We start from the raw sequence: 16,159 nt of genomic DNA, 5'->3' as shown, positions 1-16,159 counted from the left end.
ATCAGATGTGTTTTTTAACTAGCTATTAGTCAGCAAGTCTTATAATGACGGTGATAATTTTACCGACTGGAATAATTTGCTTGTTGGAATGATTTTATGTCAGTCCTTACATCAGGAGTTTGTGAACTAGACATTGAACCTCAAACAATATCAATTAAGTGTCATGAACCAGGAGGTACTGAACTATAGAGTTAGTAGTATAGGAAGACAATAGATCTTTCTTTATTCAATCAAATTCTTCACACTAGTCTTTTAAATTTATCTTCTAGTTGATAACCCACTCTTCTTATCAAGATAAAAGGAAAATCTTATGAATTTTTCCCCTATTTTTTATATACTTTCCCTCCCTAATCTAAAAGTAGAAATATCTCTCAAGTAGGTATTCATATTAATTATGTATTTATTGAGTATTTACCATGGGATATGCAGTAATCTATACACCCTACATTCCCATGAGGAAGATACCATTACTGTACCAATTTCTTATTTGAAGAAAGTGAGCAGACAGGCTAAAACACCATTATTTCGTTTAATATAAAATACAATCAACAGTAAGAAACACCATCATTTTATGTACCACTAAGAAAAAAAACACTGCAACTGACATAATGAGATAATGCTCTAAGGAAAGTCCTATACTATGTAGGTATTAGTCTCACCAGCTTTTGAAATACATTAGATCTATTAAGAAGGACTTGCCAATTTTTCCTGACTCAGCTGTACACCTTAACATGTGGTAGGTATCCTTTTAAAGGTATCTCAATAAAAGAACAATAAAGCTATCTCTACTTGTGGGACTCCTTTACTTAAGTTTCATAAAATGCCTGGATGTTACTTTACAAGAAAATGTGAACTAGTGGTCATTCCTTCAACATCAAATATTTGCATATATGTATTTATATTATACATATACATATGTATATGTATAATACATATATAAAAACTTTATAATCCCATGCTTGAATACTGCATTCATCTTTTTTGAAAAATTAACCCAGCAATCGCACTCAATAGGGACAGCACCACTAAAGTATGTAATGTAAAGTAATGATAATACGAACAGCCATGACCAGTTTACCCATACTCAGGCATTATCTACTATGTCACAATTACATCCTCCTTTACAGTTATTTCAAGACTCCATCAAATTAATACTAACCCAAGTTTAAAGATGTTAAAATGTGAAGAAAAAAAGTATGTCTCAGAATCAAAGAAATATGGAAGTTTGCATAATGTATCACCTATAGGGAGGGCTATATAATGTCCCTGATGGGTAGGCCTACTCACAGTTAGGCCTGCTAACAGATCAGAATCTATGGATAGAGAGAGGGAGCTGGTGCATCATTAGCCTTTTACCCCTTGGATAACCACAGAGCACAAAGAGAAGGCTAGAGCTTGCTCTCTTTAAAACTTTTTACCAAAGAAAAAAAGGAAGCTACTCTTGGGTGGCCAGTCTCTAGCACATAGTCTCACTTTTGGCCTTGGGCAAAAAGTAACAAACCCTTACAAAGAAAATTTTTCTGCCTGTGAGATCTACCACAGAGAAGCATAAACTTACCCTTAGTTCCACTTTCTACTCATTCCCAGAAAGTCATAGCATCTCTAGCTCTTACCTGATGAGGGATTATAACCATTACTCACTGCTCAGCTCCATTCTTCCTTGCATGAATTCTTTAATAGCATTGCTAAACTGACTCACAAGTAACCATCAACGTAGTAGAAAACACGGGCTGACTCCCTTATCATTGGAGAAGACATGCTCAACTTAAATTTTGTCAACATTAAAAATAAAACAAAGTAAAATAAAATAATTTCACCAACATGGCTCAGTAGATATACTTTACTGAGAAATTCAGCTTTGGCAGGTGCTAAGCCATGAAACAAGGCAAACAGTGGGAATTTTTCTAATCTAGAAGGTTCCCTAATGTATGGCCCACTATCCCTCTCTTTTCTTTCTGAACTCAGCCTGCTAATTGTTAAAGTCAAGAGTGTAGATACATAAGCTTTCTAGTGGTTCTTAATATTATATGTCTGTGTATAGACTTTAGAACATTTGCTTCCCCACATCTTAGGTTTTAATTTATTTTCTTTCTTTTTTAAGGCTCCAGAAGCTCAAATAATGTTGCCATGTGAAAGGTTTACTTTTTCCTTCTTGGAAAAATCATTGTTCATAGCTCTGAACTTTATAAATGCCAAGTAATTCTTTAATTGGTTCTTGCAACTTGGTCTCATATACTACAGCTGAATAAAAAAATAACTATTTATAATACCCAGAGAAAATTCCCTGTAATAACACCCAAATCATACCGCCTTTTCAATTCTTACCCTACTCTAATCCATTTTTTACAAAGTCATGTTTTAAAGTTCTTAAAACATCATTTTATTATTTAGATTGACTTCCTATTGCATTCAAAACAAACTCTAAAGTTCTCACCATGTCCCACAAGGACCTTCATGAGCTAGCCTTTGCTTGTGTTTCCAACCAAGTGTTCTTTCACTCTCCTCTCCAAGCAACTTTGCTTGAAACGCACAAGTCTTCTCTAAATTGAACATACCCAAAACTTCACTGTCTCAAGATGTTTCCGCATGTGTCTCTTATGCCCAGAATTTTCTTCACGACCATTCATCAAATGGATAATTCCTTCTTTTGCTTTAGGGTTTTCCATTTAAATGCTCTCTGTTCAGTGATGCTTCCTTTTACCCCATATCTAAACTACATTTTACATGGAATTTTCTCTACACAATTGTTAATCCGTTTTTTTTTTAATCTCTGCACTTTTTAAGACCTGAGATCCACGCAAGAATATAGCTCCATAAAGGCATAGGTGTTAGAATTATATCTTCAATACAGTTCTGCCCACAATGTACAGGAAAAGGAGAAGAGAAAGCAAATTGAATATAGAATCACTTAGGAGCTGGAGGTATTTTTAGGGCACCTGGAAGGCTCAGTTGGTTGAGCTTCTGACTCTTGCTTTCAGCTTAGGTCATGATCTTAGGGTCATGGGATTGAACCTCATGTCTAGTTCCATGCTAAGCAAGGAATAGGTTTGAGATTCTTTCCTTCTCCTTTCCTCTTTCTACTTCTCCCCCTCTGCTCCCATCCCACCCCCACTTTCTCTATCTAATAAATAAATACAATCTTAAAAAAAATTTAAATAGTTGAATTTTTTAACCCCACTATGTCTTTTTTGTAGGCCATGTTTCTCAGAGGAGCAAAGAATTCTTTTCCATTTGATATTGAGAGAGTTTCCATAAAATATGATGTTTGAGAGAATATTTGTTAACTTCTAGAGTTCTCTGCTAAGTCATTTAAGCATAATAAAAAGATGTTATTCTGTATGTTAGTAAATTGAACACCAATAAAAAATAAATTAAAAAATAAAAAATAAAAATAAAAAATAAAAAGATGTTAACACCTGTAAGCCTTCTCATTAAATGTCTTATTTATTTCTTCAGGGAAAGAACAAACACAAAGTAAAATAAAAGAAATAGAAGGAAAACACTAGTACCATCCTCTGACATTAGCCTGTTTCTGTAAATGCCACTTAGGTAAGGATGGGTCCTATTTTCCATTATCTATAAAATGAATAAGTTAATTAAGACTTCAAAAATCTCCCTCAGATTTTTTTAATCCCTCTCAGATTTAAGTTGGACACTTTATGGTTATTTTCTTAAATCCATTGTTAGAAAAGTATACAGGTCAACTTATTTGGCTTGTTCATGTAAAATATTACTTTACCCAAATAGTAGAAAATAAATCCTTGAGACTGGTTCCAAATTCCTGATCTTTAATTTTTAATTTGAATGGATTAGGCTGTTTACGCTTCTCAGCTTTTATCTTTGCTGTACCTATATGATAACAAGTAAAAAAATCTTATGACATGTTTAAATAATTAAAACATATATACAAACATATGCACATATCTTAATAAACCCAATTTTTCTTTAAATGATAAGTGAGCTATTTGTGAACAAACTAAAGCCAGTCTAATTAAGCAAAAAGCACATTCTCCCAAAACAGTGCTGTCAAAAAGAACATTCCATGATAATGAAAATTGTCCATATCTGTACTGTCTCATATTGTAACCATGAGTTATATGTGGCTATTAAATACTAGAAATGTAGCTCCTATGACTAAGTGTTTCTAATTTTCATTTAATTTGAAATTTAAATATCCACATGCTGCAAGTGACTAGTATTTGACAGCAAAGCCCTAAAATGTAAAAGACTAATCTTTGACACTGCTAAAAATATGCTGTGCCAGTAAAATGTACTGCCATTAGGAGAGTGTTTGATTTCTCTAATGTTGCATGTTAATTTTTTAGTGTTTCCAAAAGAATTTTAATAGTTATTATTTATCTTACAATAATTCTTTCAGAAAGTACATGTATTAAATAATGCTAGGTAAATAGATTTAAACATGTTTCATTTTAAAGAAAACTTATGAACTCTAGCACTTAAAAAATGACAAGAAGCAAAGATACATACTAATGAAAGCCTGGCACATAAATAAAATATTTGGCCACATGCAGCTTCATTTATTCAAATAACATTAGCATATCTCCCCATATCTCCATGACAAAAATAAATGTAGTTCAGCCATATTCTGACAATGGGAGATGGGGGTGAGGACAAGGAATCTACCATCTTTTAATTTAATGAATTATATTTTTATAGTCACCTCGTATACTGTGTGGAAAGCATGACAATGGTATTAATGTAGACCATGCAATAAGTGAGACCAAACCAAAATAAATCCACCATTTCTGCATCCATCTTTGATCACCATCAGTGTCTTCACCACTTAAACAGAGAAAAATTAAAAATTTCAACTTTGTGTATCCCATTACAAATAAAGCCATAATCAGAGAGAAAAACAGAGAGAAGCATTTTTCTGTTAATTTGTCCCTATTGTTTGTTTTGCTGATTGTAAGTCCTCCAATCACGTAGTTTTCTTTTATCCTGCAGGATTCTAAATTTTTCCCTTTTCTTTCTTTTCCCACGTCTACTCAGGTAGCAAAAGTAATTCTTTGTTCTTCTTTTTTTTTTTCTTTGTTCTTCTTAATTTTTTTTTCTCCAGCAGAAGTCATGTATTTGGAAGACTACCTGTTTAAACCTCACCTATTCTTTACAATCATTTTTGCTCCTTTAAATCATGCACACCTTTTAGGGTGACTCTTGTCATTTAAGATGCACAACCAACCCTTTATCTGGCATCTGACTCTTTAAATCACCTATGTTTGGATATCTCTTTCTTATAGTTCCTTCTCTGACTCAACTCAGATGGAGGGGTAATTAATTACCCTTCTAGTGACCACCTAATGACCCATAGGACCCTTTGTTAGGCTTTGTCTTCCATCTTCGCTGTAGTTTTCCTTGGTCTGCCTTTGCAGACTTTGCGGTGAATGGGGTGGGATAGGAATGTGAAGGATCCTGTGCTGGATTTGATGATTTTCTCTTTTTACTCACTGTTCATTTTGCAGTTTCAACATTCTTTGTCTTTAGTCATGCTAAGGCCATTATCTTGGAAAAGTTTCCATAGTTGTGAAGTTACTTTGTATCATTTAGGGAGAAGATTTGAGGAAGTTCATTACCATATAGTTACCACTGTCTTTAGTTCCACAGGCATGTAAGACCTTGTCCAACCACCTGTTGTGGGAAAATATCCACATACTCAAGAACCACAGTTTTGAAGGTACTGGTTTCTCACAGGCAATTCTGTTGTCAACAGAGACCTGATGAGGAGCTTGCATATAGACCTTGCCTTTCATAGAAGGTGGAGAATATTCCCAGTTTTATTCATTTATGAGACAACTCCTCATCCATTGCTACATTATTCAGGGATACTAGTTCTAACTTGCAATGCTACAAGGTTGCAATCTTGAGTTCCATTATCCAATAGGTATATATATCTGGACACGCTATGCACAAGGAGTTTCAACTCTAGATTGTCACTAGGGTTATGTGTTTCCTCACTGATTATAATATTTAGAAATTTTCTTTTCTCTTTTTGTTTTTTAATCCAGCTAAGTACTATAACCATATGCATTATGCTACATATAATTGTTACATATGTGTAAATAATTGATAACCAAGAAGAATGAGGAAAATAAACTAAAAGTGTAAGCAAAGAACAAAGAAAAAACAAAGAGCAAGCAAAGAATCTCCTTCTACTAGAAATAATTAGAAAGTGTAATAATATAAAGATTCCATGCACAATACTAACAAAGAACTTTAAATTACTAGGAATAAGCTTAATGGAATAGTCCCAATAAAGAAAATTATAAAACTTTTTTTGAAGGGCATAAAAGAAGAAGAGCGAACACAGAGCAACATATACCATATTCTTGCATAGAAAGATGACAATTATTCCCAACTTGATACATTAAGTTCAAGTATTTCAAATCAGAATGTTTTAATTATAACCTGAGATTATTATATTTATCTGAACGAGTAATGTTGCACAAATAACCTCTGCTCTTTGGTAAATCATTTTGAGGAAGGATTTATCCAATCAATGCTACAATCATATGGAAAGGTGTACTTATTTAAAAATTGTAGTATTGGAATGAGAATAGAGAGATAGATCAGACAACAGATTAGAGAGACAAGAGATAAGAAGGAAATCCACGTATATAAGAAATTTATGATATAGATAATGTATAATATCAGTAAAACATAAATTAATTTTAAAAAATGGAATGATCCATAAGTGTCATCAGTAGAATGAGATATCCCTTTGAGGGGGAAAATGTAAGCTTGATTCATTTGTCATATAAAAAAATAAATGGAAACTGGACATTGCATTTAAGTGCACAACTAAAACCAGACAAGGATATTATAAGAAAATTATAAGCCAATATCCCTGATGAGCAAAAATCCTCAACAAAATATTAGGAAACCAATTTTAACAATACATTAAAAGGATCATAAACCACAATCAAGAGGGATTTATTCCAAGCACACAAGGATGGTTCAATATCTGCATATCAATTAATGTGATACACCGCATAAGCATAAAAGATAAAAATCCTTTGATCATGTAGAAACATCATTTGCCAAAAGAATAAAAACTTACAACAAATTAAGTTTATAGGGAATATACATCAACATAATAAAGACCATATATGACAAAGTAAGATCAGGAGCAAGGCAAAGATACCTACTTTTAGTCGACACAGCGCTAGATATACTAGCCTGATTAATTAGGCAAGAAAAAGAATAAAGACATTCAAATCAGAAAGGAATGAGTAAAATTATCTCTGAAGACGATATGACCCTAAATAAAGAACTGTTGAGGGTACCAAGTCATGACATCATTCTATCAAGTCAGCTATTTCTGAATAATAGGGGACAGAGAAATCTATAGTTGTCATACTGTCATTCTTTATTGTCTTATCAGATGTTCCCTAGTCAGAGGCAATACTGTATGAGAAACCACAGGGATGAATATGGCATCTGTGTCTTTGAATGCTGTTGCTAGAAGAAGCACTATATGTAGATAACTAAATGTTTAGACATTTCCCCAAAGAAGACATACAAATAGGCAAAAGTAAATGAAAAGGTGCTCAACATCACTGATCATCAGTGAAATGAAAATCAAAACCGCAATGAAGCTTTCACTTTATAACTGTCAGGATGCCTATTTTTAAAAAAAGGAGAAAGAGAAAGAAGAAGAAAGAAGATAGAAGAGGTGGGGAAGAGGAAGAAGAAGAAAGAAAATAACAAGTGTTAGCAAAGATGTTGAGAAATTAGAACCCTTGTGTACTACTAGTAGGAATGTAAACGGTACAACCATATATGGAAAGTAGCATGGAACTTCCTCAAAAGTATCAAAAATAGATGATTTAACAATCCCACTTCTGGGTATATATATCCAAAAGAAGTTAAAATAGAATTTTTTTAGATTATTTATTTATTGGAAATATTTATTTATGTATTTATTTATAAACATATTTAAAAATATATTATTTCAATATTTGTTTATTTCAATAGATAGATAGATGATAGATAGATAGATATTTGTTATTTATTTGAAAAGAGAGCACAAGCAAGAGGGAGAGGGAGAAGCAGGCTCCACACCAAGCAGGGAGCCCGATGTGCAACTAGATCCCAGGACACAGGGATCATGACCTGAGTCAAAGGCAGATGCTTAACCAACTGAGCCACCCTGGCACCCCTGAAAATAGAATTTCAAAAAAAAATATTTGCTCACCCATGTTAATTGTATTATTATTCACACTAGACAAGGGGTAGACATGTTATGTCCAAGGGGTGGACAAAATAAGTTAAATCCACATAGACAGATAAATGAATAAAGAAGTATATACATGCAATGGAATATTATTTAGCCTTAAAAAGGAAGAAAATACTAGCATATGCTACAACATGGGTTAACCTTAAGGACATTATGCTAAATGAAATAAGACAGTTATAAAAAGACAAACTGCATGATTCTGCTTATATGATGTATAAAATAGAGTCATAGAAAGCAGAATGGTGGCTTTCAGAGATTGAGGAGAAGCAGATAAATGGAATTTACTGTGTGATGAATATAGAGCTTAGTTTTGCAAGATGAAAAATTTCTAGCGATCTGTTGCACAACAATGTACACATGGTTAACACTCCTGTGCTATACACTTAAAAGTGATTAAGGTGTAAATTTTAAGTCATGTGTTTTCTCCACAATTTTTCAAAAACATATATGCAGAATTAGTAATAAGGTTGTCATTATAGTGTTTTTAAAATTATATTTCAAACAGTAAAAATCAAAGTGTACATTCTAGATTTACATGTACCCACATGTGCATATCAGTTACATTACATATTTTTCCTATAAATATGGTTATTAAAAATTAAATATATGTGTTTATAGGTACAGTATCTATCCAATAAATATTTTATACAATGTGAACAACAACAGATAAGGAAATAAAATGGCTTACCTAAATGCAAAAGTACTGTTCTCAGTGTCCTTAATAAGGAGTGCTACTATCATATAACTCAAAGAATATCCAAGCACTACTGAAGATTCAATTAAGCCTGTAAAATGAATACTGATTATAAAACAACTACATAAGCTAGTTTTGTCACGATAAAAATTATATCACTGAAATAGATTACTTCTGAAAGCCTCATAGCATACTTTATCATATGAGTCAGGGTCCTCCTGAGAAACAGAACCAATAGGATATTGAGAGAGATTGTTAAGGAATTGTCTCATGCAATTTATTGGCAAGTCCAAATTTGTAGGGCAGGCTGGCAGGCTTGAAATCCAGGTAAGAGTTAAAGTTACAATATTGAGTCCATAATGAAGCTTAAAATCCACAAGGTCACCCAGAAGGATGGGAAAACTGAGGCAGAGTTTCTATGTAGCAGTCTGGAGAAAGAATTGCTTCTCTTTTGGGAAACCTCAATTTTTGCTATGAAAGCCTTCAGCTGATTAGATAAGGCTCACTCACATAATGTAATCTGCTTTTTTTTCTAAAGATTTTTTTTAATTTTTATTTATTTATGATAGTCACACAGAGAGAGAGAAGGAGAGAGAGAGAGAGAGAGAGTCAGAGACACAGGCAGAGGGAGAAGCAGGCTCCATGCACCGGGAGCCCGACGTGGGATTCGATCTCGGGTCTCCAGGATCACGCCCTGCGCCAAAGGCAGGCGCTAAAACGCTGCGCCACCCAGGGATCCCCTGTAATCTGCTTTAAACAAAATCTACTAATTGTGTTACTCAGATCTAAAAAAAGTATAGCAGAAACATCTAAACTGATGTTTGACCAAACAAATCTAAAGAAGTTAACACATAAAATCAACCATCATATGTATCATCCAATGCACGTATTAAAGAAACTTAGATAAGGCAACTATACAAATCACTGTATCTCATTTAATCTGTATATTTAATGTAATATAAATATATTTTCATTTAATATAAATATAAATTCAATATACCCAATTTCACTTTAATTTGTGGAAGCTTTGTTTACTTCACCTTAGCTGCCATAGTGGCAGGGGGAGGCAATAAAGTAGATTTCTTTTTGCAGTGTGTAGATGTGCATTTTAATTACCATGCAGTAGAACCAAAAGAAAAACAGATTTGTTGCCACCCTCAGCTAACACTAATAAATCACTACAAATTTTTTTCTAAAAGCAGACATAAATATGAATATCATCTATTTTAATTTATTGACATAACTTTCCTTATTTCTGGTGGAAAAAATATTATTTTGGGGCCACATGCTATTTACTCTTGTCATCTTCACAATACTTTAAAAAATTTAATTATAAAAACATGATAGATAACTCTGTACAGATAAATGATCTACCAAGACCAGGGCTATTGTAACATAAAGAAATACAGATCATTGTGAGATACGCCCCTGGCTAACTTACTGTAGGATATCATGGCATAAAACACTGGAAACAGAGGGTACTACACTGCAGTTAATTAAACAGCCTATCACTTCTCTACTTGATAGGATGAACAAGATTATACTTTCATTAACTTCAAAATATCTGAGCTCCTCAAAAAGATGAAGCGAGTTAATGTACATAAAGGGCTTAGTACAAGGATGATGATGATTTCAATACCACACTGAATCAAGTACTGAGGAGGCATGAAACAATACTTCTATCCCCTTATGAACATGATGGCAGCAACTTCCCAACTATGTTCCCACTTTAAACATATGACTATTCAGGCAATTCAAACAATTTGAGACTTTTTCCTAGAGAAATGAAATGTGGCGTGTACAGTTTGATATGAAAACATATGTATAAATGTTATGTGTATTATATACTAGACACATATAGAGAGAGAGAAAGACTATAGTTTTTATTACTTAAGAAAGTATGTATTTGGGATGCCTCGGTGGCTCAGTGGTTGAGCGCCTGCTTTCTGCCCAGGGCGTGATCCTGGAGTCCCGGGATCAAGTCCTGCATTGGTCTCCCTGCCTGGACCCTGCTTCTCTCTCTGCCTATGTCTCTGCTTCTCTGTGTGTGTCTCTCATGAATAAATGAAAAATCTTTAATAAAAAAATATTTATTTTTCCTATTTCCCTTTATCTCTTTAATGACTTTCAGATGACTTGTCTACAATTCCAAAACTTCAAGAAGTTCCTCAGAATTAGGTAGTCCAATGTGATTCTGAAGTCAAACATACCAGTTATCATTTATTATAATTATTATAGGGCCCTTATAGGGCCAGCAATTAGCATTTGCGTATCAGTTTAGATAGGTGCACCAAGGTATAAAAGCTCAATAAAAAATCAAAATAGGCCAATCATATTAGAGAGGAAAATAAACTTACCTATATAAATACCAGCTGAGTGTGTGGCAACACTATTGCCAATAAAGACTACTCCAAGGACATAAAGAGGCATTCCTGCTATTCCCTGCACAGTCTGCCCCAGGATGAAGGAAGCTATATATTTTGTTGAGAATGATGAGGATTTCTTGCAAATCTTGGAAGTCTTCATTTCTTGGCAAATATCTTTTGAAAAGATAATTACTTTTTTGTTAAATGAGTCAAAAGTCAAACATACAAGAAATATGCAATATCTCTCATGAAATATTTTACCTTTTACAAAGCTATTTCCACCTTATTTTTTTTTAAGTTAACATTTCATTTATACTCAATGTAGCAGTTCTAAAATCAACCATCACATTCTCAGAAAAAAAAGTTATGAAAGGAAATTTGTGGGAATACTGGAAAATATGAACATATTATAAACCAAATATAAGTGTATGCACAATAACGTATATACACAATGATGTGTGCATACCTATGCATACATATATATATATACACATATATTGTGTATATACACACACACGTTTCTCTTAAATTTGGCATCTGGCACCCCTGACTTTTGACACCCAGGGAAAAAATATTTCTAATGTTCTATATTATATGTATTATCAGATTATCAAATTCTGCATTATCAGTTTAGTTCTATATCTACTTTTTCAGCCATCTTCACATTAACTTTGTGTCACTCTGTTTAAATAATTTACCTTTTCAGACCCACTAACTTCTTGAACATGGGTTCATAAGGAGAAGGCATTATACAACAAAAATTTATTTCTGTTAGTCATTACATAGTAATTCACGAGATTTTAAATTCGTTTAGGTGGCAGTCTATTTCTTATGCTTTTCCTATTCACATGCTTGTAAAACAGTAGTAAATGACTATTTCTTAGAATTGCATTTGTTATTAGATTGGTAGATCCAGGCAATGCTTTTAGATCATTCTGAATGTGTTCATTTTGATTGGAATTTAACAAATGCTCTTAAAATATTTTCATGGAAAACTGGCTAGAATGCACACAGCAAAATAGTATGCTAGTGGAAATTTTCGTCTGGTTCAGTATCCATATCGAATGCTAGTTGACGCTATGTCAAGTGGGAGGAGGTTTTAGAATTGTGATTCAAAATACTGAGGATTCAATTTTACACAGATACATTAAACTTGTGGTGACATCAGTATAAATGTGATAGTTTAAATTCCCTGATCTCTTAGTCCCTTGAATTCTTCTCCTCCCAAATATATGTGTTCCACTTAATTCTAAACTTTCAAAACCAACAACTACAAACCCTTCTTAATTGCAATTTCAAGCATTCCACATTCAAAACACCCCTATCTTTCTGGATCACTTCTAGTAACCAATTCCAACAATCCTTACAACCCACTAGGGTTTTGATCCTGCTCCTTTTCACCATCCTAACTAATGTCCTCTCATGTCCTTAATTTCTCCCATTGACATCTTAGCACTTTTAAATCCTTTGCCCTCTTATCATGCAATCCCTTGGTAAAATTGCAACCTTCATCAAATTAAATTCTTCTCCCAGCTTCACTATTACACTTATAAAGCTGAATGTGGCTGGAGGAAAATAAACAACGATGCAAATCTCACTTTCAATTCATAATTATGAAACTCAAGGGTGTCATTCAGCCTTCTGATAATCAAATATGTCCCTAGTGTGCTACTCTTGACTTCTCCTATAAAATTCAATTTGTGTGTTTCCCTTCTCCTAGCGATCAAAGTCCTGAAATCCCCTGCTGTCCAACATCTGAAAACAAATGTTTTCCACCAAGGGAACAAAACATTATAAATGTATGTGAATATAATATAGTTCATATTTTGATGATATATCAACATACTGTTTAATATATGAATTATATAGCACACAAATATATAAATGCATTTAATATGAACTATTTACTTATATTGTGAGCACACATCATAAGCATACTTTTAAATATCATAAGCATGTATATACACATATATACACACATTGACTTTTTCCACCATGTCTTGCTAAAGTCCAGTTTAAAGTTGCCAAAATGGTTAAATACATTTTAACATTGTTATGACCTATACATAGCAAGAAAGAAGCCAACACAACCAGAGTCAGAAATAGTTCTGTGAAACTTCAAAATAGCCTTTAACTACAAGCAATAGCAAAAAGAGTGTGGAATAATTTTTTTTAAATGAACAAAGTGAAGAAGCCACTAATATTTTTAAATTCCAAGCCCTATGCCAAAGTGCAGCTCCCATTTTGAAATGGTAGGAGTCTGATCTTTCTTTTTCTGTGTGTTTGTTTACGTATTTATTTGTGCTTTTATGTATGTGTGTTGAGGTCAAAATAAAGGATTAGGGAAAATATACTGTGGGAGATATAAGGAATTACCAAAGTTCTCAAGAGGTTTATAATACATATGAAAACTGACAAAAGAAAAACAATTTTATAAAACAATTATCCCAAAATATTCTTTCTTCTTCCTATGCCTATCTCTTACTTGAAAGTATATATGATCATGAGAAGATGAGAGAAGGGCATACATATGTTAGTAGGGAGCTACAATTAATTATCTTAATAAACTTGGTAATATACATAGGTACAGATGGGTAGATGTACAGACCGATATTATAAATTAGTTTAAGTTCCTAAGCCAATGGTTTAAATGAATAATAAGATGTACCTTTTATAATCTTACCTTCAATGTTTATACTTGATTGATAATTTCCATCACTAAAGTATGGAAAAGCAAATAAAAGTGATCCAAATCCTACCAAAAAGGAGGAAAACGTAATCCATCTTGGTATGTTTCCTTTTCCTCCATAGTATGATATAAACACTACTATCAGGCAAGATGAAATATCATAAGTCAAAGATACAATAAATTCTCAACATTGCTCAGATGATAGGCCTTCTGAAAAGTATCAATGCTTAGATCTATGAGACCAAACACAATACCTAAAATATAAAAAGAAAATAAAAAGAAAGCAATATGCATTTTAAGAAACAAAACAGAACACCATGATACTCATTACAAACCTATTACTCAGCTATTAGAAATGACAAATACCCACCATTTGCTTCAACGTGGATGGAACTGGAGGGTATTATGCTGAGTGAAGTAAGTCAGTCAGAGAAGGACAAACATTATATGTTCTCATTCATTTGGGGAATATAAATAATAGTGAAAGGGAAAATAAGGGAAGGGAGAAGAAATGTGTGGGAAATATCAGAAAGGGAGACAGAACATAAAGACTGCTAACTCTGGGAAACGAACTAGGGGTGGTAGAAGGGGAGGAGGGCGGGGGGTGGGAGTGAATGGGTGACGGGCACTGGGTGTTATTCTGTATGTTAGTAAATTGAACACCAATAAAAAAATAAATTAAAAAAAAAAAAAAAAAAAAAAAAAAAAAAAAAAAACAAACCAAAACAATTTGCATTGATTTAAGTTTATTTTACAGTATTCTGACTGTTTAAGATCTATAAGCACACAATTTGACTTCTAAAACACTAATAGGCCTTAATCAATAATAATATTTGCTAATTGAATTTTTGTACCAATTTTGTATTTATTTATTGAAAAATACTGATCTTTTTTAGTCATCTTACTTAGTATTCATCTTTATTTTAATGTATTATATTTCAATCATAAAAATGAATAAATAGCAATCTAATGAATATTTATCTACAAACCAGAACAGGAAATAAAACATCAAAATATTTGAAGCCTATCATGTGTTCCCCAAACACATTCCCCTCTCTCTCTGTAACCCATATCCTATATTTGAAGTTTATCATTTCTGACCCTTTTAAATGCTTTTTTTGGACAATGTGTATATCCTTGAACAATATAGAGAGTTTTCATGTTCTAAACATTAAGTAAATGATATCATATACCTGTATCTCTATCCCTCTCTAACCAACTAGGAAAAAAAATAATCACACTAAATATTTGAAACATAAAGAATTTAATATAGACATTGGTTACAAAAGTAGTACGTTTGTTGGAGTGAAAAGGGAAAAGAGTTACTCATCAAAACTTACACATTTGCAGAGCCAGAGCCATAAGCCTTGGCTGCTGAAGCACCCACTGCTGCTGCTGATGGAGCTGTTACAGTGATGCCTGAGCATAAATCCAGGAGTTCTTATTCACCTGCATTGGGCTATTGCCAAAAACATCACCAGAGACAGGAAAAAACAAAAAAGAGGCTTTCCTTTGCCCCTTTTTCAAATCTATTGCCATAGCCTCTCAATGGCAACGCCTAAGTGGAAGCCAGTGAGAAAGACTGGGAAATGTAGTTTATAGGCCCCTTGGCCCCTTGTAAAGAAGAATAAGTCCAGATCATGAATAATGAAGTTTATGGCCAAAAAAAAAAGTAAATTGCTGAGTTCAGCCTTTAGACTACTCAGGACTCATTTTCACCCTTCTTCCTCTATTTCATCAACTAGCATACCAAACTAATAGCAACATTGTCATGCTTCTAACATTGCATGATTCTCATTCTTATAAAAATATTCTTACTCTTTCAAAAAAAGAATAAAAACAAGGACACAGAGTCCAGTCATCATAACCATCTCAACGTAATATTAACCCATCATCTAGGTTAATCATAAATCTGAATGGATTTTCTTAATATAAAAAGTAAATTGCACAGGTATAAATTGTATAAAAAGTATAAAAGGTAAAAACAAATAACTTCTCAAACATATCATAGACCTAACCAAATTGGTAAGGGAATTTTACTGAAAAAGAAACTGTAAGTCAGACTTGGAGCAACAACAGTCTGACAGATCAAGACCAGCAGGAAACAACATATAAAAACTTTGCTGCATCAAAAAGAAGAATTTTCTTCAACT

The 16,159-nt window shown here is 33.1% G+C and overlaps 1 protein-coding gene across 1 annotated transcript in view; it reads right to left on the bottom strand.

Annotated features, from left to right (window-relative positions):
- The window catches only part of SLCO6A1 (solute carrier organic anion transporter family member 6A1), a 95,301-nt gene that overhangs the window by 68,365 nt on the left and 10,777 nt on the right, over nucleotides 1-16,159 (bottom strand). The window contains 6 exon segments of the mRNA XM_025437768.3: nucleotides 3,740-3,849; nucleotides 4,682-4,803; nucleotides 8,946-9,042; nucleotides 11,309-11,491; nucleotides 14,001-14,183; nucleotides 14,186-14,260. Coding sequence (XP_025293553.3) covers nucleotides 3,740-3,849; nucleotides 4,682-4,803; nucleotides 8,946-9,042; nucleotides 11,309-11,491; nucleotides 14,001-14,183; nucleotides 14,186-14,260 — 770 coding nt within the window.

This window comes from Canis lupus, chromosome 3 (genome assembly GCF_003254725.2).
Source record: "Canis lupus dingo isolate Sandy chromosome 3, ASM325472v2, whole genome shotgun sequence".
Lineage (NCBI taxonomy): Eukaryota > Metazoa > Chordata > Mammalia > Carnivora > Canidae > Canis > Canis lupus.
The sequence above is the reverse complement of the archived record's forward strand: the minus strand, read 5'-3'. Positions and strand labels throughout refer to the sequence as shown.